Below are 23,130 nucleotides of genomic sequence, written 5' to 3'. Positions count from 1 at the left end.
CACTCGGCGCCCTCCACTTCGGTTCCACCTCTGATGTCTGGTGTGCGCGCGCCTTTTCTTTGCGCCCAGCGCGCGCGCACTGACGCCGTCCCGACCGCAGGCGAGCGCCGACGGCGGAGGAAGCGCGGCGGCCGTGGCGAGCGGCAGCTGGTTGGGGTGGACGCCTGGACGGTACTCCATATACCGCCCGGGGTGGACGGTATTTCATTTACCGTCCGGGTCGAAGGGTCATCCTAGCCGTTGAATCCAAACTAAGCGGTAGAGATTCGACCTGACGAAGGCGGCCGTGAGTGTTATATGGGCCAATAGCCGGCCCAATCAGCTCAGCCCACTCGCTAGGAAGCTGCTCATGGTCAAACTTAGTAAAAAATTTGATCAAATTTGAGATACTTTGACTCTTCAAAAAATTTTGGAATAACTTACGATTTGAGATGGACGAGTAATAAGGAAGGAGGAGACGACTGTGCTGCGACGGCAACCACCGGTGCTACGCTCGGCGCCGGCGAGGCCTTCTGCTCCGGGACTGGGACGTGTGCCTCCTCCACCTCCGGCGGCCGGCGGCCGGCGCTCGTCGGGACCCTTCTCCTCCGTCGCCGACCGGCGACCGGACCGTTGCGTTGGAAGTGGTTTGCAGGCCCTGAACGCGTGACTCCGCCGCCGTCCTCCGGGTCTCGTCCGGAACTTCTCCATCGGCTTCAACCTCACTGACGTCGTGCATTCGAAGGTGTTCACGCCTTCGTACATGTTGACACTTCACAAACTCTATTGCAAGGAATTAATCGCAAAAGCATTTTTTTCAAAAAAAAAACTACCGCAAGGAATTCGTACTCCGATGGTGATTCACTAGTTTCTGAATTTCTCTGCACTCCGATGAACATTCAACCAGTGGCAGAGGTGATGGACAGCATGGTTGCTCTTGCCAGTGCTTAAACACTCCATGCACGGAAATCTCTGGGTTAACCAATGCCACAAAGGCCAGGGCACTGACATCAACATGACACTATCCAACGCCTCTGTATTCTTCCCATGGCTGATCAAGTGAGCATGCCCTTGATGACAAGATCATTCATGGAGAAAGCGCACAGGTCGAGAGGTGTACAGATAGTCATCCACATACAGTTAATTCAATTGGCAATCCCCAAGAACAAGTTGAGCGCCAATATCTTCAGACACCTCTCTAGCTGCTCGAAACTGACAGAAGATGCAGCACCAGAATTGAGCTACTGTATTTTCTCATAGCTTTATGAAGAAACTTACAGGCTACAATTCCATGAGGAATCACCTCCTCCCCAAATGGCCGGTTCACGCCGGAAGAAATCTTTGAAGAGAAAACGGCGAGGAGCAAACGCACAGCTAGAGCACTCTGTCCACCTGCTGCATATTAGCAGGTCTCAGGCCTTGTTTAGGCCTTGTTTAGTTCCAAATTGGGAGTGGTAAAGTTTGCATTTTATTTTGCCATAAATGCACAACTGTAGCATTTCGTTTGTATTTGTGAATTATTGTCCAAACATTGACTAATTAGGCTCAAAAGATTCGTCTCGCAAAGTACAACAAAACTGTGCAAAAAGTTTGGCACTATGCAAAAAAGAAGATTCACCATCACATCAAACTTGCGGTACACGTATGGAGTACTAAATGTAGATGAAATTAAAAACTAATTGCACAGTTTTGTTGTACTTTGCGAGACGAATCTTTTGAGCCTAATTAGTCAATGTTTGGACAATAATTCACAAATACAAACGAAATGCTACAGTTGCGCATTTATAGCAAAATGCAAACTTTGTCACTCCCAATTTGGGAACTAAATAAGGCCTCAGTTGGCTCCATGGCTGATGTGACAGTCTCTGGGGAGGATGCTATGCTACCCACCCAGGTTGATGCTTTGGTTGGCTGCACCGAAGAACATGGCGCCACCGAGAGAACATGTTGGATTTGGGTGGACACATGCATAATCCCAGCTCTGCAGTGAGGACTCTGCAACGGCATCAATTAGCTCCAGAGCAAGAAATGGCCATCGTTAATCGAGGCAGTCAAGTGTACCGAGTTCTTGCCTGCTCCGGCAGAGCTCGACGACGACGTTATCGGGCTGGACAGCACGGAGGACGCGCTCGACCTCGACGTCGGCGACGGACTCCGGGGAGAGGTGCGAGGTGCCGAGGAAGTCCGGCGGGCGCCACGCCGGGACCGGGGCGAACCGTCGCCGCGGACTCGACCAGCGCGGCCAGCGCCGGGTTACCTGCGGCGGCGGCGCGCGTGTCAGCGAGCAGGGCCGCCCGGTAGTCGAAGCACGGCGGCGGAATCGGCCGCCGGAACGACGCCGCCGTGGCGGATACGATGGGCTCCGCTGCCATCCTGGCGATTGCTGGGAGTTGCGATTGCAGGTTGAGATCGCCCTAGAAGCATATATTGATCACTGCGGCAGGGTCATGGCGTAGGACTCGTCGTATCCTCTTCAATCAGGGGCTCCATGCTTGCCATTGCAGTCAGAAAGGAGATGAAGTGGAGGCGCGATGAGGTTAATCAGTGGAGGAACACCATGAAACGGGCTTCCGTAAGCGACGGCTGGTTTCTCAGTCGCCGCCACCGCCGGCGGCGGCAGGGCGGAACCGGCGATTCGTCGGAGGGATTGATTTGTAAACAAACTAGGATCTAATTTGAAAATGATAAAACCAAGTTTTACATAAAGCCCCTAATTTGGATCGCGATTATTGATCGCGATCCACATTAGGGTCCTATTTGAAAATAGTGCAACCAATATTTTGCACATAAGCCCCCAATTTGGATCCAAACCAGGGGGTGTTTTGGAAAAGCTCCGCCGGCTTTTGACTCTGCCTTCTTCTTCCTCAACACCCCGCCTGTGCAGTGGCTCGGCCGCCGCCACCACCACCGTTCCACGGCAACCAGCTCCCCCTCCATGCCTCCTACCTTCTTACTACGCAGCCTCCACTCGTGGTTGCGCCGGGCGGCGCTCTTCCAGCCCCTGCAGCAGATCTGCAGCACCTCCGCCGCGCGGCTCCGCCACCATCGACCTCGCTGGCTCAGCCCCGGCCACCGCCGAGACTGCGGCCAACGTTCCTCCGTCTGCGCATGACCTTCTGCTCCAACCTTTCGCCATTACAATCCCCAGTGGACTGTGGACCTCGCCGCAGGCCTCGACCAGGTAGCCCTTGTCGACGGCGCCGGCCAGGGCCATGTGGTGCTTGTCACGCAGGCTCGGCGCGGCGACCTTCGTGGTGTAGACCGTCGGCAACTCGATCCTGAACACGTATCCCTCGGTGTCCAGCGCGTATACGCCGCCGCCGCAGAGCGCCGCCATGCGCAGCGACTCGGCGTAGCCGACGTGGCGCACCGTCCACTTGTCCTCCTCCGCCCGCCAGACGCCGACCTCGTTCCAGCCGGCGAGGAAGGAGTCGCCGACGGCGTCGAGGGGGGCCACCGGCATGGGGCCGACGGGAACTTCTTGATCCGCCGGAAGGTGCCGATCGCCGGGTTGAAGAGGACGGCGCGCCGCGTGTTGGCGAGGACGAGGCGGCCGCCCGCCGTGGCGCCCGCACACTCCGTCTTGCAGGTCACCCGCCGCAGCGCCCGGTGCGCCGGCGCCTCGCGCGCGCCACCGTGGCGGGAGGAGGCGGTGGCGTCCCCGCCCAGCGGCACGGCGATGGTCTCGCCGTGGCGGTGGGTGCCCGTGGACCTGAACGCGAGCACGTGCAACGCGGGGCCGGCCAGCCGCGCGGGAGGCGATGCGGGCTCACAACCTGCAGACGGCGGCGAGGCGCGCGTGCTCGAGCGCGCTCACGTACCACAGGATGCCGTCGACGAGGTGGGGAGGGAGGGGGACGGCGGCGTGCTCGCCGCTGATCGGCATTGCGTCGGCATCGGCTTTGAAACTAGGCCTCCTAAATTTCAAGCAGAAGACGAAACAAAGGGAAGAGGGGTTGCCCTGCATTTTGCCGCTTTTGGATATACTACAACGTTTGCTGAAACAGATTGAATGCAACTAGTGAAGCTAAAAAGCAACAGCACCGCGACTGCACTGCACAAAGGAAATGATAAATCATGCAACAACTTTGCTCAGCATCTGCAGGCTATGGATCATCCAGAAATACACAGATTTGTGATAAACAACTGCACAAATGAGTACCACTCTCTTGTTCATAGCTGCACTCACTGTTTCTGAGCCCTAGCGACCATAGATGCAGTTTAGCTCATGTTTCCAAATAGTTGTGCCCAATGCAACAACATATCAGTTAGGACAAACTACAGCGCTCAATGAAGCCTGAGTGCTGCTGGACCGAAAACGTTAAAATACCAGCACGCATAAACATCATACAGGTCCTTAACCGAACAGTTTCGACACTGCAGCGCAGCTGATCTTCTTCCCTCGGCTTCTCTCAAGTCTAGAATCAAATAATTTTTATACACAACAATTGTAGAACAGCCTTCAGCTAATCACAAGAACGGTGGCATCCTCTGGGGTGGAGGCACAGGCTGATAGCCATTCTCCGGATGATTCTGCGGCATCCGCTCCCCAGCAGGCCTTCTGGTAAAACTTCCATGTGCATGGTTCTGCATAGGATTGAAGGTGCCCCACCAGTGAGCCTCGCCTTCAGCAGGGATCCAAGGGAACGGCGCAAAGCCCTCCCGCCCCCATGCATACGGCCGGTCGATGGGTCTAGAGATGCCCTCAGCATCAGGAACGCTCCTGTTCACAGCTCCAGGGGCTGAAAATCCATGGGGTACCTCAGCTGAGGATGCTGCTGCAATGAAAGATGTAATTGTCAAGGCCCTTGGCCTAACCCTCCTAGTGGTAGGAGGGAATGGGCTGCTCTGCATAGAGGAGTGCATTGATTGTTGGTACATATGGCCTCTTGCACCATGACCATGGCCTCTAGTCTCTGTCACAACAGCTGGAACTGACCCTAAGGGTGCCACCAAATTGCTTCCACTGCGAGGTGTTGGCCTGTAGTATTTAAACATTGTAAGAGATACAAAAGATATGATTCAACAAAGTGAAAGAAAATCTGAAAAGATTTGTAGCACTCAATATTGTAATGAGCTTTCAAACTAGCCAATGGAACCAACAAGCAGATCAAATTTTCAGGTTTCAGGGGTTGCAACTGAATGTCAGGATAATTTAGGTTGCAGCAGCCCTTCTTTTTTTTCCCTCGAACGCACAGGAGAGCTGCGTGTCATTCCATCAAGAAGAAAGCATATGGTACAATGAAGGGTGCAAATACGCACACTGAAAACTAACTACAGCAGCGCCAATTACCCATGTATAACGACCAGCCTGCACTACAAGGCCAATTGCCCGAGGCAAGCGAGGTAGCAGCTATTAGGCACAATTCTTAGGCACCACCTATTTGAGGTGAAGTATATGTACTTCTGTGCGCAAAATGGGGTTTATGTCAAAAGTATAAATATGGGGTGAGCTCTCAGCTGACCCCAACAAATTTCGGTAATTCTACTATAATCCCACCCAAAAAAAGTATCAAATCTCTCTTTTAAAATAATCACCATGTACTATAATCCCAATGACCCAAATGACAAACTTCTAGCTTTGCCCCTGAATATAGGGATCAAATATTTAAATGATACAAACCTATTTAGAATCAGATTCATGAACTGCGCATACCTATGGATTAGGGGATGATGATGTGCATATGATCTGGATCTCTGTTGGCTGCTGGTGTCATATCTCGGTAGTCCTATACCAAATGGAGTCATAGAATGATCAGGAATTCCTGATACAGGAAGATTACTCAAATGTCTGTGCTCACTGTCATGATTTCTTGACTCAGTCGCATGGAAAACTTGAGCATTACTCAAATCCGGAGTTGCATGGCCTTCCAAGCCAGTTGAATGCCGATGAAATGAAGTGCTTTCAGCACCAGAATTTGAAGTAGACGGTACATGCACAGGATGAAGAAAACCACGCAAGGCAAGATATGGGCAAACAAGTGAACTGCTTGCAGCAGCACTTGGGTGATCTCCAATTGTGTGATCTTCATAAAAGGGAAATATCAATGCAGTAAAAAAGAAAGAAGTTTAAGTGGTTGAAGTTTAGGTTGAATGCTTACAAGAAGTTGGCTCAGCTTCACGCTCCCTGCAAAAGAAAATATAAGTTAAATTAAGAACTTGAACAAGTGAAACATTTTTTTTAAGAACCTGAGGTTTCATATATGATATCACTAGGAAATAAATAAGAATTTTATAAAAACATAATCCAGTATTAACAGCTAAGTGTCATACATAAACAAATGGAATGGAAATGCACAAAGCCAGGAGGACAAAATATCCTGATAGCCAACAACAGACTTAACTGCCGCCTTACTGAAATTTAAAAGCATGTATATACTCATCATAAATGAAGACCAAAGTACGCCCAGACAACCTAATTTCGAGTCCTCAACAAGGCAAATTCAGGCGCATATTTCTTCTTAATACAAAGCTGCCAAGTTCCTCCTAGGTTGGTCTAGTTTTACTTTTACAAATATAAAGGCCCCAACCATGGCATGTATTCGTAAAAGATATGCTTAGTGTGCTGGAAACTCCAAAGGGTACTAATGGACATGTCATATGGCTAACATAATGCATTAAACGTCATCATGAACCAGCATCAAAGGAATTAATCTACAGTTTGTAGGCTGTGTCTTTCAGGGTTTGAATTCATCTTGCAAGTTTGGCTTTTCATAGCTGCTTTCTGATAGCTAAGAGCAAGCGCTTTAAAATATCCGTTGACATGCTAAATGAAAAAAATAGGCACTCGATTTTAAAAGGAAGAGCACAGTCCTCATTCTTGCTTCTCAATAAATAAAAACAAGATGCAAAAGCCATCCAATCCAAGGTAAAAAGAAGTACTTACTCAAACACAGATGCTAGTTGAGTGAATCCACTAAAGGGGCACCATTGAAATCCAAATGGCTGTGAATAGATCCACAGGATAATGAGAGATAGGAGAGAGGTCAAAAGATGTCAGACAATGATGATGTGCTAAAACTGAAAACTGCATCTTCTATGGCATATTCAATACTCACTTCGTTTATTTTATAAGGTGCAGTTTGACCGCCCAAGTTCCCTACTATATGAGTTATGTGCCACGAAATTGATACCTTTAGGTTCGTATTAAAAGCACTAGCAAATGATTATGATTTTGTAACTATTAATAAAATATTATAGGGAAAATTTACAGTCAAATGTCGATTTTGCACAGCGAAACTATAGCCCAGGCCACCATACCATTGTAATACAGCAGCACTGTAACACTTGCTCTAGTGCCTATAATATATAAATTACAAACTAAAAAGATATGACTCTTCATGATGCAAAAAAATAACAGAAAAATATGTTAACAACACATGTATGACCTAAATGTATATTTACTCTCAGATGAGCACTTACAAGGTCGGTGGCGATATCATAGTTTTCACTAGTCGTCCAGCCACCCATATCAATATCAGCAGAAGGGCGGTGCCCCCTTGCATAAAGCCAGCGACCTTTCTCAATCTTCCGACAGTTAGGGCATTGCATTGCTCCTTTTGCATTGAATGCAGATCCAATACAGTCTAGCAGGAACAACTTGTTTAGTTCAGCAATCTGAGTATATCATAATGTATTTTCATGCATGTATTCACATACACACAGAGGGATGAAGGGACAGAAACATTTTTGGAGATGGAAAAAAAAAACTAATGCAGAAACAAAATTGTGCTGGCGGTATTCAACTAAACTTAGGTGCTTGACAAAATGCGAAGGCATGATTTGAAGGTTTCCTTTGGATGTCAGTTCAAAATATTCACTTGTATAGCTACATGATGTGAAGTTGAGGTTGATATTTTGAAGATGATTAGGTTCATTCAATTCCAAATGTAGCAAATGTGCTCTGTATGTATACCTTATCTTGGTCAAACTACAAGATTAATTGACCAGTTAAAGAAATTGAGAAAACCTTGAATTGGGTGCCTATAAATTTTGACTGCAAATTAAAATCCAAGATTTCTAATCCCTGAACTAAATATGTTATTTGATTATTTCATTCTTTGCTAAAACTTTCTAATAAATTCCGAATTTATTTCATACTATAAATTGTAAAACAAATGACTTGCATAGGGAACCAACCCATCATCTGTGAAAAGTTAAGTATCACAGAGCAAAAATTCAGTTTTTGAAATAGCCTAAGTCAAAACAAACATAATAGAAACGTAAAGAATAAACAATCAAATAAGTAACAGATCAGAAAGTGGCAAAACACTCAACGGGCAGTTGTGATTAGAACCACCACCAGAGGAGTTTCAAATGCATGGAAAATAAGGTGAAGCGCCCTAATGGTGATTGAAGCACCATCCCAAACACGCAAAATGTGACCAGTTAATTAATGAGGCCCCCATTTTTCCCCTATGCACTCGGGACTTAACACGATGAAGGCACGGACTGAATTGGAACAGCAAGCCCTGAAGGTGGCATATTAGCAGCAAAAACTGTCCAACGAACACACTGGGCAAAGCTGATGTAGCACCTCAACCCTCCATGGCAATAGCTAGTGAACCAACCAAATTTGCCACTAAACTCAAGCTTGAAATTACCAATTAACCCTTTCAGACGGCCCCAATTATGCAAGCTCAGCACTAGTACTTCCATGCATGCAGACTCATCATCAATTCATCATGAATCATCAATTCAACATCCAAACGACCAGACATGCATGTACACATGCATCTCTCGTAATTCAAGTGTGAGGTCTGAACCAAACCGTGATACCCTATGAAATCCTGGAGAATTACCCGCCAAAATTACTCTTTTACGGCAAATTACGGACGTATCTACAATATCCGGACCAACGCGGCTATCCCAGGCAGATCCGGTTGAGCAAAAACCGCAGCGCAGCAGGGACGCGAGGGAATCTGACCTAGGTGGAACTCGTGGCCGCATTGCAGCTTGGCGACGGAGCGGCCCCCACCGCGTGCGAGCACCGGATCCAGGCAGATGGAGCACGCCGCGCCCCCGCCCCCGCCCCCGCCACCGGCTGCCTCCGCCGGCGAGGCCGGCGGCGACCTCTCCAGATCCATCGACGCGTCCCCCAGGCGCTGCCTCTCTCGCGACGGAGGCGCTCGTGGGGTGGGGGCGTGAGCTCGAGGGGGAGGGGAGAGAGAAAGAGGGAGGGAGGGAGGAGAGAGGAGGATGGGGGAGGACAGGGACAGAAATGAGGACGGTGCGTCCGAACGGAATGGAAGGAGCGTGGAAGATGGCAGAATGGTAATTATTTGGCTTTTTAATGCTGTTTGCAACTTGCAATATTTGAGCATGTTTTGGTAGCGTGTGATGTTCGTGTAAATGCTGTGGTTTTATTTGTCGAAAACACTTGTCATGACTTGTTTTTAGAAATAGTTTATTTTTAGATTTTTGTTGGAGGTACCAGGTGTGCACAGAGTATATTCCTTTAGCAGAGGAAAGCCTATAAAATACCTATGTTATGTTACCGTGCATGCACTAAGTATATTTCTTTTTACAATCGGGGTTTATAAAATATATATTATGGTACTTTGTATGCACAGAGTCTATTCCATTCACGGGCAAGTTTACAAAATCTCATTATCCCGTTACTAATTGAATTTGATTTTTTAAAGCATCTTATGTATTCGGATATAATGGCAAGGCTTAGATTATATCACTTAATTTCCTTGTATATTCTTCATTATGGAACGTTTAAATTTAGTTTATAGAAAGATCGCTCATATTTAGTACTACTATGAGAGGTATTTCTACGTAATGTTTGCTTCATAATTCCAATAAACTTACTGTACAAAATAATACCTTTTGTACAGCCAGACACATAAGCAATCAGCTTTCAACCAAATTGGCTAATTTAGTTACTCCAGTGCAAAGGTCAACTAAAAAGGAGGGACCAAACTGACAATGTGGCGTTCTTGGTCAAATCTCAGCGTGCACGTGAAAATTAACGAACTATACTACTCGATGCCACTGGCTCCAAGCTCCGTTTGCGCGTTCATGATCCGGCGGCGGACCCTGGTGATGTACATGTCGGCGGCCTGGTCGATCTCGTCCTCGATCCTGAACTCCAGGCCGTCGCCTTCCCGGCGGCTCCTGATGACGTCGATCACCGACGGCTCGTCATCATCCTCGTCGACGTCGAGCCCGTCCACGACGGCGAAGCCGCCGGCAGCACGGCGCTCGTTGCCCTCGTCGTCGAACAGCAAGCGCAGCGTGAGCGCACAGTCATCGGCGTAGCCGCCGTCGCCGCCGTCCTCGTTGGCTACTTGTTCGAACAAGCGAGCCAGCTCGGGGAGGCCGACGACGTGGTTATTGTGCTCGCCGTCGTCCGCGGCCGGCGCGACGGCCTCGCCGCGCCTGCACTGCGCCGCCGCCTTCTCCCGGCCCTGCTTGCCCTCCTGGCGCGGTGCGAGCGCGCGGATGTGGCGGGATATCCCGGCGACCACCACCATCCTGCGGCGGAGCGAGGCGAGGAATAGGAGGCGGGCTCGGAGCACGGCGGCCTTCCCCCGCAGCGCGCCCACCGCCTTCCTCAGGAACTCGGCCGCCTTGCCAATGCTCTTCATGGCAGCTAGCTGGTCGATCGGTGAACTTACGAGGATTATACGCAAAGAAGATCAGAGAGAGGTGCACATGCAGCTGGGTTTCTCAAAGCTCAAAGTCCAGGGTGCTAAGAAAAGCCATGGAGATTCTATATATTGATGAAGCAAAGGAGGCTCCAAATAGCAAAGACAAAAATGGCAATGAACTTAGGTATGCAAAAGGCAGCTCATCCACACCGGACCAAATTGAAAGCCAAAGTGCACAGCAGATATAGCAGACAGTCATCAGTTAGGCAAGGCGAGAAAGTGGCGTGTTTCCTTGTGATTCAAGAGCAAGAAGCTGAAGCCAGTCGAACGCGGTCGTCGTCGTGTCGTGTAATGCTCTCCAGAGACGACACACGCAGCTGCTTGCTTTGCTTGCCTGCGCACAACACTTGCATTGGCTTGCTTTGCTTGCCTGCGCACAACAGCTAGCTAGCTTACGTAGCGTCATGTTCATGCGACCTAATGCAGTTAGTTGTTCATGCTAACGACCATCGGTGTTGCGTTTCGATCTCTACCATGTAGTATCTCGCATGCCTAACTAACACCTGCTTTTGTGTCTTTTGCTGTAGCCATAATTGCATAGAGCTCTTGGCACTTGATTTTCCTCTAACCATAACTAGAGAAAACTCTATGTTTACTGTTTGGTATGGCTCCAACTCCAAACTCCAGCTTGGAGTTGAATGGAGCCAGCCAAACACCCCAACTCCACTATTTTTTGGAGCAATCTAACTCCATGGAGTTTTTGGAGCCCCACTTCATTTTGGTGGAGCACCTCATTTGCCACTCTAGGAATCACCAATATGAATCTAAACATGGAGTTGGGGGATAATTACCCACCACTGCCACTCATTACACTGAAAAAAAATCATTTCGCTTCTTTTCTTCTTTCTTCCATCGCAATCCTGGTCCCGGCCTCCCTCTCTCTTCCCCATCGCTACCGCGTCTCGATCTGTTCCCCGCCGGCCAGCCCCCCACTCGCTCTACCACTGCCGTCTGGCCTCGCCTCATGGAGCCGCAGCAACGCCGAGCATGGCCGTCGCGCCTCACCTCGATGAGACCCTTGTCGCACCGCCGCCAAACAGGCGGCCCCAAGCTCTGCACCGTCCCCCACCCTCCTCGGCTCCAATCCATAGCAGGGTGGTGCTACCGTCCTGACTGCCGCGGCCCCATCTCGCGCCGCCATCCCGGCCGTCGTGGCCCCATCTCGCGCAGTCGCAGGCCTGGTAGCCAGCGCCCCGTCCCGCGCGCTACATGCCTAGAAGCTACGGTCGTATCCTACACGCAATGCGGGCCCAGCCGCGGGGCACCCTCTTCTCATGTGTGAGCAACGCCTCAAGGAGGCCCCTCCCAAGATGTCCCTTCATGCGCATGATGGAGTCCATAACTATTGCTTGGCGCTCTCCCTGGCGATTCTGAAAACCACCGCGATCCCTATCCTGATGTGGCCGAACTCCGGCACGATCGACACCGCTCCGTCGTGGACTTCCCTCTACGACATCCACGCCACCCGCAGGTGATGATCCTGCCGTTGGCGTCCACCGCATAATACCGGTTAGCCAATTCCGTGTCGATATCCACAAAAGCCCTTGTTCCCGCTTGGGTTATAAGGGCCGCTTAGGAACCCTTGCCTAGGATTAACTTATGCCCTGACGATCTTCGTCGGGTGATCACTCTTTGGTTTCCTCGGGATTCTGCCCCACTCAAGCTATGGTCTCTAGGGGTGGAACATCTCAATCGGGGTCGATGAACTCTACGGAGGAGGAGGCATGGGTTGCTGCCCTCCTGGAGAAGATGAACCTCATGACTGATGAGGGTGCCTTTGCCACACTCAATGATGATGAAGATGGCAGAGACGATGGTGTCCAGGAGTGGGCGCTGCTTGGGAAGGTCCTATCGCCGTCGGTGCTCCACATCTCCACTATCATCAGCGTGATGAAGCCGCCCTGGGGGAATCCTTATGGTCTCAAGTTGAGATCAGTCGGTGAAAGGGGGGAGAATCTGTTCATCGCTGAATTTGGCAGTGGTGAGGACAAGGAGCATGATCTGTATGCTTCTCCCTGGATCGTGGGTAAGCATGTTGTTGTTCTTCAGGAGTACAATCCAACCCAAAGCCTTCTGATGTGTCCTTTGCACGGATGAATTTGTGGGTGCACATCCTGAACCTACCCTTTGGGTGGATGAATGAGAAACGTGGTGCTAGGGCAGTTGGACTTATTGGCGAAGTGTCCAAGGTTGATGTTGATTCTGATGGCAAAGCCAGTGGACCGTTTCTTCATGCTCGGGTCTCTATAGAGATTGATAAACCCATCTGGAGAGGAGTTTTGCTACAAGTTGATCGAAATGCTGAGCCAGAGTGGTTTGACATTCAATTTGAAAAGCTATCTTTTTTCTGCAAATCATGTGGTATCATGGGGCACCTGAGGCTTGAATGTCCAACTCCTGCACCACATAATGAAATAGGCAAACTCCCCTATGACGTCACGTTGCATGCACCGAAGGAACATAGAAGGAAGCCTCAAAGCTTTGGAGCAGCGGCTGCGGAATCCCTTGGCAGCTCAAAGGGAAGCGAACGTTCATCCACATCGCACCAAAATTCGGAGAAGCGACACAGCTCCGAACGACACTCGACAAATGTTGATAAAGAGAAGGTGCCTGAGGATAGGGATAAGGTGAATTTTCCACTGAAGTCGCAGCAAGAGACCGACCGTGGCAAGGGAGTGGCTTCACGGTAGCTTTTCCAGGAGAAACAACATAAATTTGTGCCGCGCAAAAGGAAGTCCAACACCAAAGGTGCAGCGGCCGATCCCTTTCGATCGGCAATTCCAGAGAATGCAGTGCCAATTGGGCTGTTGAGCAGCCAGATTCCTCAATTGGGAAGTGCGTCGGGCCAGGTTGAGGAGGATAGCGAGGCACAGTAGAAGCAGAAAGTGTCCAACAACTCCAATGCAAGATCGGCGGCAACTGCGAGCGGCAGCCCCCGCCGGGCACAATGAGTATCATGTGTCCGAACTACCGAGGCTGTGGGAGGTCCAAGGTAGTTCGAGAATTTCCACAATCTTGTGGATTTATATCATCCCAAGGTGCTCTTTTTGTTGGAAACCAAGATGAGTGCCACAAGAGCCCAATTTGAACTTCGCAGGAGTCTCAACTTTGTGAACGTGTGGGATGTTAATAGTGTGGGTCTTAGCAGTGTCCTGGTAATGATGTGGAGCAATGAGGTCACTGTTGAGTTAAAATCATATTCCAAATATCATATAGATATGTGTGGGTTACGGAAGGTGTAAGAACTAGCCAACAATGACGGTTCACCGGCTTCTATGGGGACCCAGCTCGCTCCAAGCGGAAAGAGTCCTGACGAATGTTAAGATTTCTCAGAAATGAATCTGATCTCCCATGGCTCTATGGTGGAGACTTCAATGAACTGTTGGATGACTAGGAGTAGTTTGGTGGGAATGATCATGAGGAATGGAAAATGGCCGGCTTCTGAGACCCAGTGACCTATTGTGGTTTCATTGATCTCGGCTTCTCCGAACTGCCATACACTTGGGATAACAAGAGAGGTGGCAGCAACAATGTGAAGGCTCGGCTGGACAGGGTGCTTGTGGATGGACACATGTTGGATCTCTACGAAGACACCTCGGTTCATCACATCCAGATGGCGAAATCAGATACGAGAATATGTGGTGGCGACATGAGAACTATGAGGCAACAGTCGTCGCGGCGTGGTCGAATGGCTGCAACTCCCTAAACAATGTCCATGCCAATTTGGGGCATATGCAAACCTCTCTCCAAATATAGGATAAAAAGCAATTTGGCTCAATGCATAAAGAACTTGTCCGGCTGAGGAAACGTCTTGAGGAAATACGGCGGAACTCTCTCTACTATGGCCCGTCCAAAGAAGAACACAGTATTGCGAGACGTCTTGCGGAACTTTTAGCCCAGGAAGAGACAATGGAGAAACAACGCTTTAGGGTCGATTGGTTACGAGAAGAAGATCGCAACACAAGTTACTTTCACGTGAAGGCATGGCAACGGGCACGCACAACAAGATCATGGTGCTCGAAAGGCCCGATGGCTCGTTGTGTACGGAGTAGGGAGAACTAGAGGCTTTGGCAGCGTCTTTCTACCAACAGTTGTTCACGGCCCAAGAGCTCACCTCATCGGAAGACCTTACACAGTTTGTACCTTGCATGGTAACTGAGGCGATGAACGAGATGTTAGGGCCCGTTCATAGCATAAGAAGTTGAGAAGGCCCTGTTCATGATGCACCCGAATAAGACCCCCGGACCGGATGAGTTCATGGTTGGCTTTTACCAAAAGCACTGGTCGCTTGTGGGTCACGATGTGAGCCGGGCTGTTTTGGGCTTTCTAAATGGGGGTGACATGCCTGAGATAGTGAACAATACGGTACTGGTTTTGATTCCTAAAGTAAAGCACCTACATGAGTTGACACAATTCAGACTTTGTGCAACATGCTCTACAAAATCTGTTCAAAGGTAATTGCCAACCGACTGTGTTTGGTCTTGGATGAAATCATATCAGAGGAACAATCTGCATTTGTACCTGGCCGCTTGATCACGGACAATGTGCTGTGTGCAGTTAAGCTGGACATGGCAAAGGCGTATGACCGTGTTGAATGGGTGTACCTACGCAATATTATGCTCAAATTGGGCTTTAATGAGAGTCTGGTCAACTTGATCATGAAATGTGTGGAGAATATTATGCTCAAATTGGGCTTTAATGAGAGTCTGGTCAACTTGATCATGAAATGTGTGGAGAATACAGTCAAGCTGTCGGTTAGAGTGAATGGCCAACTATCAGAGATGTTCTTGCCTACTCGAGGAATACGGCAAGGTGACCCATTGTCCCCTTATCTATTTCTTCTATGTGCTGAGGGCTTAACAAGTTTGCTAAAGTTCTCCGATCCAAATTATTTGGCCAAAGGAATTCGTGTGGGTATACATGCTCCTTGGGTGTCACATCTATTGTTTGCAGACGACTGCCTCTTATTCACACAGGCGACCACTCGGGGTGGACAACGACTGATGGACATTCTTCAGATGTACCAGAGAGGATCAGGGCAGATGGTCAATATTGCCAAGTCTGCAATCTTTTTCAGTGCCAATTGTCATGACTAGGTGAAGGATGAGATGAAGCAAATCACCGAGATAATGACTAAAGCTCTTTGTGAGAAATACTTGGGACCGCTGACAGCGGTAGGCAGGAGCACAAAAGAAGTGTTTGAGCACATCTCGTCCAGGATACGTGGCCTTATGGGAGGCTGGAGCGAGAAGCTCCTGAGTGGTGCGGGCAAGGAGACACCGATCAAATCGATTGTGCAAGCAATGCCAACCTACTGAATGAGTTGTTTCTTACTCTCACCGGACATAGGAAAGAAGATTACCTCTGTGATCTCAAACTTCTGGTGGGGTGGAAAAGCTGACAGCTGAAGCATTCATTGGAAGAAAATGGATTGATCTCACATTACCAAAGAGTCATGCCGGTCTTGGTTTTAGAGACATGAAGCACTTCAATCTCGCTATGTTAGGAAAGCAGGGTTAAAGGCTTATGACGAACCCGAATTTACTATGTGCAAGAGTTCTGAAAGGCTAATACTTCCACAAATGGCAACTTCATGACAGCTGGAAGGAAAAAGAATGCCTCACACACATGGAAGGCTATTCGGACGGGTAGACAGGCACTTGACCTTGGTCTCATACGCTGTATTGGAGATGGAACATCAACAAATGTGTGGGAGGATCGATGGCTACCAGTAGGAGCTGGCAACAAACCAATCTGTAGCAAGGTAGGGGCAACAACAATTAGAGTGACAGACCTGATTGATGCTGACGAGAGGTCTTGGAACCATGACGCACTACACCAGAATTTGCTGCACTTTGATGCAGAAGCAGTGAAAAGAATTTCGCTAGGGAGAACTGAAAAGGACTTCTGGACTTGGTCCGAGAAGCACCATGGAATGTATTCAGTACGCTCTACCTACAAACTTCTAGTTGAGCAAGCGGCACAACAGAGAAACCACGACACGTCGCACTCATCGCACTCCTCGGAAAATCATGATGCCCGATGGCTCAAGTTGTGGAAACAAAAGGTGTCGCCTAAGGTGTGGGTGTTCTGGTGGCAGGTCGCTCAAGACTTCATGCCTTGCCACGTGAACCTGCATCGCCGACCTATTGAGATGACGGCCAATTGTGAAGCATGTGGAGCAACTGGGGAAACTTCTTACCATGCACTAGTGGAGTGCACACTGGCTCAATCGTTTTGGCAGAAACTAAAGGAAATGACAGGGATCAAGCTACCACACTTATGCCCGAGAACATGGATAGTGGACATCCTAGATGATGGACTTTGCCGAGAGGAGGAAAGAGGAGCTATACTCTCTGGAATGTGGTCCCTATGGAGCTCATGCAATGATCGACGCCACAGAAAAATGCCGATTGAACATCGCCTGGCCATAGATTGGGCGTTAGATGCTTGCCTCTCTTTAATGACAGACCGGTCTGGGGAGCGTATCCCTGAACCTCGTCATGGGTTGGAGACAATGGCAGCCCCCACCGCCTGGCACACTAAAGATCAATTGTGACGGAGCGTTCTCTGCGGAGGACTTCTCAGGAGCTACGGGTGCGGTGATCCGATGAGCGGATGGTTCTTTTCATGCAGCTGCATCCAGATGGCTACCGACAGTTGCATCAGCACTGATCGCCAAAGCAGAAGCTTGTAGGGATGGCCTCCGACTTATGCATGGGGCGGGTGGCGCGCGAGTGCTGGTGGAAACTGACTCCCTACAGCTGGTGACGATGTGGAAGAACATGAAGAACCAGAAATCAGAAATCATTGTAATCCTCGACGACATTGAAGAGATAGCGGCACCCCTAGCTTCCTTCTCCCTAGAGTACACTAGGCGTTCTGCAAATATTGCTGCACACATGTGTGCTAAGTTAGCTTCTCCTGGTAGGTCTAGTTATGGTTGGTATGACCAGCCTTCGAGCTTTCTCATGTACTGCTTACAAAGTGAATGTACTACTGCTGTTTAATGAATGAAAGCTTTGATAAAAAAGGAGGCCATAGGGGCAATATTGGCAATCTACCTTGAAAACTCTCCTTTTTGGACCCAGAGCACCCTTCTAACCAAATACCCTCATCCATTCAGCTTCAGCTTCATGTGGAGCTAGCTCTAGCTGGAGTTTAGAGTTGGAGCAGAAAATGGTGGAGTTAGAGCCATGCCAAACATGGCCTAAACCTACACCAGCAATGATGGTTGGCTCCGTTGTTGACCGCAAATAGGAGAGATTGACACGTGTAACAAAGGGAGAAAAGGAGTTACTTGTCGATCTATGCTTGCAATCAACAAAAAGCTCTTCAATGTGTAGGTTTGTAGCTTGATACCGTGTACTTTCTTTTCGAAAAGGTGAAAAGGATGAAAAAGGAGTGGTTGCAAACCCCATTTACTAATTATTACTAAATACTATGAATGTATAGTTATTTTTTCTTTTCAAGAAGAGAACAATCTCCTCTTGCTTACTCTTGCAAATAGTAGATTTAAACATTGAACATTCCTTTTGTAAGAAAATAAAAGCTATAATTGTACAGTTTTGTCAAAGATCTTCAGACCTGTTTATAGGTTAGGCTGGCAGGCGCCCTTTTGCTTGATTACTTGGGCAACAGTGCAACAGCTCGTTGCATTTGCAAAACTTAATAACCTAGTCCACCCCAGAAAACAAGTTGCAAAGACTGGGAGATGCATCATGGATCGACAGAAATCTTGCTTTTGTTCTTTCCATCGAGCATTACTTTATAGAAACCACACAAGTCCACTAGCCGATAAACACGGCACTTGTTGCGAGGAAAGAGAAGAGCACTTTGGAGTTTGGACTGATGACAACTTTTGACTTTGCTCTTTTTTTTTGTTTCCTTTTCTGTCTCTTGGCTTTTAATTTCATTCATGCTTCAAAAATTTGAATTAAAGGATGTTTGTCCTAGAGAAAATTTTAAATGCACCACAGTGGAAGTTCTAGTAGCAATAAAACAGTTAACACAGGCTTGTACCACGTAATGTTATCTCCCAACGCAGAGTATGAAGTATTTCACTGAATAAGAAGTCTCTTGAGGTCAGTTCTGAATTGTGGCACCATGTTCAACAAAACTGTATCTTTTAAACTGAACTGGATGATGGTGTCAAGTGCACAAGGCACACCCAAGCTTCTTCGCTTTGTTTTTTCATCTCATATCTTTGTTTTATGCTGCTCAAAGCTCATGTCCTCATGATGGCAAGCAAGTTTGCAGCCTTTTTCCTTTGTCTTTAGTTGCACGCCTGCAAGGATGAATTGACTCTAGGAAACATGCATGATGAACAAAAGTGGTAGATAACAATATAATCTATGTCTTAGTGTTGATCTACTGATATCTTCCCCTAATATATTCAGCATTAAAATGTTAAAAAATCACAAAGATGTCAATGATTTTTTTTGAGCTGACAAAAAGATGCCAATGTTTGATGGTTAATGAACTCATATGAACTGTACACACCGCAGTGAATTTCCCGAAATAGGGTCTAAGAAAAGGGGCCTTTGTTCAAAATAAATTTGTTCGCAGGGGTTAATGACGAAAGTGACACTGAACACTTCAGTCTCCAGTTCACACTTCAGAGCTCCCAAAATTATTCCTTTCTTCTCAGCGAGCACCGCTTGGTTCCTTGGGATCCCGAGGAGGCATCGCCGCCGGTCGATCCTCTCTGCACCTAGCAATCCCCTCCTTGCTCCCCTCTCGCCGCCGCCGAGCCTACTCTCTCCATGTGCTGAATCGCCGTACCTTGCGGGCCCATTTGATCCGAGTCTGCACGCTTCTCGTGCCGGGATCCGCGAGAACCGCCTGCCCTCCGTGTTCTTGCTGGCGGCGGAGTGGCTACCTTTTGAATCTTTTTTTCTTGGGGGCTCATGAGCGCAATGGGGCGGCTTGGGTGAACGGGAGCTCGCCCTTGTGGAGTCTGTGCGGGTGGGTGGAGCTTTGGAAGGGAGGATGCAGGGGAAGGCGCAGCTCTCGGATTCCAACCGGCGGATCATGGAGGTCGACGCGCCGCCGCGGCGGGTGTACCAGGCGTGGAAAGGCAGCAATGTGAGGATTTCTCGTTCTTTGTTTGGTTTATGGTTCGCAGTTTTTCTTCTTAAGATGGCCCATGGCTAATTGTTGATTTTCGTAGGATCAGGAAATTAGGGGGGGGGGGGGGGGCAAATTCTCGCATTCTGTTGACTAGTGTCAGTACATGGAGCCATAGGTTGTTGAAATTTTGGTCTTGTTTTAGAATTACTGTAGTGTAAAGCATCCAGAAGCTACGTAAGACATTCTAGAGCAGTAGTGTTTAGTGTTTGATTATGTGTGTTTTATTGGCCATTTGGTGTGGAAGAAGTGGTTCCTGTTCATGGAGAAAGTTCAAGATAATGAGCTGATATCCTCACTGAACTAGCTAGTTTAGGAGCACATCAAAGACGATGACTATATGATGTTGATTTGGTACGCCACACAAATAGAGTGAGTGGGAGAGAGAAATTGAAATTTGAGAGGAGTTATGGAAAAATGCAATGCTAAGTTTGAGTTGAGGCATAATTTGTATTTTTAAATCCAGAATACTGTCTGTTTGTTACTATGTTTCACATTCCATATGCTCTCTCTCAGCCTGTACTGCGAATTGTTTCTTTACAGAAATAGATTCTAGAACTCATCAGCATGGACTTAGTTTGTTTTGTAATCTATTATGTAAAACTTCACCATGTGTTGAAATGCACTAGCTACTAACATAATAGTTGAAAGGATAGCTCCCTATATTCCTTTCTTTTCAAAGTGCTACCTTCTTAGCACATCTTGGAATAAAGCTCACACTTTTTTTTTTCTTTTATGCGTTCTTGCAGTTGTTTTTCCTTGGAGGGAGACTTATCTTTGGGCCAGATGTGAGGTCGCTCGTGCTCACAGTATGTTTGATTGTAGTCCCAGTGATCTTCTTTGCTGCCGCCGTTTGTCCACAGCTTGGTAATGAGTTCCGCAGTCAAATTGGAGGTTGGGTTGCATCTGTAGCTATCATCTTTACAGCATATGTAAGTTTATGAGCCATACTCAGTTTGCACACTAATCTATATCCTTTTCTCTTCCATTTTTCTGATTGATGAATGTGAAATTATGCGTTGGAAATTTTTAGCCATCTTTGTGGCAGCAATCTTATTCACTGCTTCTACCATGGTAAGTTATACCATACATGTATTGGGGAGAATGGTCGTAGCCTTTATTCATGTATATATTGAAATAGAATGATTGTAGGTCTGCAACTTGGTAACTGGTTGATAAGATGAATAATCTACTGTTGCTCTTGTTCTTCAGATTCTTGTTGTTCTATTTCTCACATCTGGCCGTGATCCTGGAATTATTCCTCGAAATGCTCATCCCCCAGAGCCTGAAGACATTGGTGAATCCTCCAACTTACCAGATTGGCCAGGTGGTCAGCATGGTTCAACAGGTTTACCACTTACCAGGGATGTTCTTGTCAATGGCATTTCGGTCAAGGTCAAATATTGTCATACATGTATGCTCTACCGCCCACCAAGGTGCTCCCATTGCTCAATCTGCAACAACTGTGTAGAACGTTTTGATCACCACTGCCCTTGGGTAGGCCAGTGCATTGGAAAGGTATGTATTATTATGTTGTGTGAACAAAATCATGGCCTGGAAAAATGTTCTGTCATGAGAGAAATGAAGTGACAAGTTCACTTTCTTATGGTTATAAATGGAGGTATTTTTTGGATAGTAATATAAAAATTTCTAGATTGCTGAGGCAGCAGCTCACTTGCCAATCATGCTAAAATCTGAATGATGTAATGGGAAGAAGACAGGGGAACAGGAATGGGGATAAATGCAGTTATATGTTTACTACTAATAGATATGTTATTAATTAAGGGGGTGTTTGGCTCCCATGTGCTAAAATTTAGTACCTGTCACGTCGGATGTTTGATACTAATTAGGAGTACTAAACATAGTCTAATTACAAAACTAATTACACAGATGGAGTCTAATTCGTGAGACAAATCTAATTAGTTCATGATTTGATAATGTGGTGCTACAGTAACCATTTGCTAATGATGGATTAATTAGCCTTAATAGATTTGTCTCGCGAATTAGCTCAGGGGTTCTGCAATTAGTTTTATAATTAGCTCATATTTAGTCCTCCTAATTAGCATTCGAACATCCAATGTGACACGTGGTAAAATTTAGCACCTGTTATCCAAACACCCCCTAATTTTACTTGTGGATGTTACTTATCATGCCTTGAATTCTCTTTTCTTGCAGAGGAACTACCGATTTTTCTTCATGTTTGTGTCTTCGACTACTATACTATGCTTATACGTGTTTGCATTCAGCTGGGTTAATCTCAGGAGAATTATGGACATGCATGAATGTAAAATTGGTAGAGCTCTTTTAAAGTCTCCTATCTCTGGCCTTCTCATCCTATATACATTTATTGCTGTGTGGTTTGTAGGAGGATTGACCTCATTCCACCTCTACTTGATTTCTACAAATCAGGTCAGCCTATTCTTTAGTTACTGGAGTAACATTTAATTTGTTCTGCAGTTTATGAGCAAGCTAGCATATTGAAATCTCATGATATTTTTTTTCAGACTACTTATGAGAACTTCCGATACCGCTATGACCGGAAAACAAATCCATACAACCTTGGAGTGGGCCAGAATTTCATCGATGTCTTATTTTCAAGGATCCCCAGCTCAAAAAATAATTTCAGAGCAAAAGTTAAGGAGGATTCTGCAACCTTCACGTCATCCCTCAGTATGGGACGGGTTCTAAGTCCGCCCAAGATGAGCATGGACCTTGAGATGGGCATGAAAAGGCAAGCCGTAGACGCAGAGGACTTGGAAGACTTGCACAGCCAGATCGGCAGTGCTATGGGGCTGGAGAGATGTGGCACTGAACCCCCGCATATTGTTGGTCGAAAGGGCTGCTCTGAGATTTCATCGGACATAGAGGCATTCGCAGAAGAGTTTGCCACGGAGCGTGGGTTCAGTGAGAGGAAAAAGATTGAGCGACACACAAATGATGATTCATAGGAAGTTTTGTTATCATAAGCCCCTCTCCAGCCCTCAGTCAATCCCTCAACTTAGGCAGCAGAAGTTTGAAGATGAAAGAAATGTAGGACATAATGGTAGCATGAATTCGACAGGTATTGTTAAGTTTATTTTGGCTGAAATTTCCAGCTGAGACTTCACTTAGTTGTAGTAGATGCTCATTAACAATATATAGAAATGGCGAATCCACATTTGGTTTGGACGTTTTTGTACTGCTAGGTCGTCATCTTACTGTTGGTCCATGTGTTGTATTGTATGTGTGGTGTGGCAGTGTTGCTTCTGATTTTGTTGAAGCTGTAATTTCTAACATGAACCTGGCTAGTGCATTTCATCGATTGAATCTCCTGCGCTTTTGTTTGCTAACATCTTGGATGAAAAAGGGGGTGTCTTTTTTCATA

At 47.4% G+C, this 23,130-nt stretch overlaps 3 protein-coding genes across 6 annotated transcripts; 1 reads left to right on the top strand and 2 right to left on the bottom strand.

Annotated features, from left to right (window-relative positions):
- Positions 1-4,047: 4,047 nt before the first annotated feature.
- Positions 4,048-9,207, bottom strand: LOC117860617 (E3 ubiquitin-protein ligase IPI1). Of its 3 annotated transcripts, none has more exons than XM_034743962.2 (7): positions 8,906-9,207; positions 7,402-7,565; positions 6,866-6,924; positions 6,081-6,106; positions 5,781-6,005; positions 5,636-5,708; positions 4,048-4,960 (listed from the first exon to the last, which is right to left on the bottom strand). In XM_034743962.2, the coding sequence occupies exons 1-7, from the start codon at positions 9,063-9,065 to the stop codon at positions 4,450-4,452; spliced, it is 1,218 nt and encodes a 405-aa protein (XP_034599853.1). In that variant the 5' UTR covers positions 9,066-9,207; the 3' UTR covers positions 4,048-4,449. The 3 variants fall into 3 exon arrangements, with proteins under 3 accessions (XP_034599853.1, XP_034599854.1, XP_034599852.1); XM_034743963.2 differs by having other exon boundaries at positions 5,826-6,005; XM_034743961.2 differs by having other exon boundaries at positions 5,636-6,005; positions 8,906-9,204.
- Positions 9,208-9,798: 591 nt separating this feature from the next.
- LOC117861973 (uncharacterized) lies at positions 9,799-10,784 on the bottom strand. Its single transcript, XM_034745481.2, has one exon. It carries the CDS (start codon positions 10,572-10,574, stop codon positions 9,966-9,968), a length of 609 nt encoding a protein of 202 aa, XP_034601372.1. The 5' UTR covers positions 10,575-10,784; the 3' UTR covers positions 9,799-9,965.
- Positions 10,785-19,227: 8,443 nt separating this feature from the next.
- Positions 19,228-23,095, top strand: LOC117860464 (probable protein S-acyltransferase 7). 2 transcript variants are annotated; one of them, XM_034743756.2, is made up of 5 exons: positions 19,228-19,724; positions 20,516-20,698; positions 20,979-21,284; positions 21,942-22,175; positions 22,271-23,095. In XM_034743756.2, the coding sequence occupies exons 1-5, from the start codon at positions 19,629-19,631 to the stop codon at positions 22,712-22,714; spliced, it is 1,263 nt and encodes a 420-aa protein (XP_034599647.1). In that variant the 5' UTR covers positions 19,228-19,628; the 3' UTR covers positions 22,715-23,095. The 2 variants fall into 2 exon arrangements, with proteins under 2 accessions (XP_034599647.1, XP_034599648.1); XM_034743757.2 differs by lacking the exon at positions 19,228-19,724 and having other exon boundaries at positions 20,559-20,840.
- Positions 23,096-23,130: the final 35 nt, after the last annotated feature.

Source organism: Setaria viridis, chromosome 6, assembly GCF_005286985.2.
Source record: "Setaria viridis chromosome 6, Setaria_viridis_v4.0, whole genome shotgun sequence".
In the NCBI taxonomy this organism is placed as follows: domain Eukaryota; kingdom Viridiplantae; phylum Streptophyta; class Magnoliopsida; order Poales; family Poaceae; genus Setaria; species Setaria viridis.
This window is presented reverse-complemented; position numbering and strand designations above follow the sequence as displayed.

What these genes read in the sequence shown, in the direction of transcription:
- LOC117860617 (XM_034743961.2), bottom strand. Translation starts at nt 9,065, where the DNA reads ATGGATCTGGAGAGGTCGCCGCCGGCCTCGCCGGCGGAGGCAGCCGGT. An exon ending in TGAAGCTGAGCCAACTTCTT is followed by an intron (nt 6,006 to 6,080) that starts GTAAGCATTCAA and finishes CCTTTTATGAAG; the next exon opens with ATCACACAATTGGAGATCAC. An exon ending in CATCATCCCCTAATCCATAG is followed by an intron (nt 4,961 to 5,635) that starts GTATGCGCAGTT and finishes TAAATACTACAG; the next exon opens with GCCAACACCTCGCAGTGGAA.
- LOC117861973 (XM_034745481.2), bottom strand. Translation starts at nt 10,574, where the DNA reads ATGAAGAGCATTGGCAAGGCGGCCGAGTTCCTGAGGAAGGCGGTGGGC.
- LOC117860464 (XM_034743756.2), top strand. Translation starts at nt 19,629, where the DNA reads ATGCAGGGGAAGGCGCAGCTCTCGGATTCCAACCGGCGGATCATGGAG. An exon ending in AGGCGTGGAAAGGCAGCAAT is followed by an intron (nt 19,725 to 20,515) that starts GTGAGGATTTCT and finishes GCGTTCTTGCAG; the next exon opens with TTGTTTTTCCTTGGAGGGAG. An exon ending in TAGGCCAGTGCATTGGAAAG is followed by an intron (nt 21,285 to 21,941) that starts GTATGTATTATT and finishes CTTTTCTTGCAG; the next exon opens with AGGAACTACCGATTTTTCTT.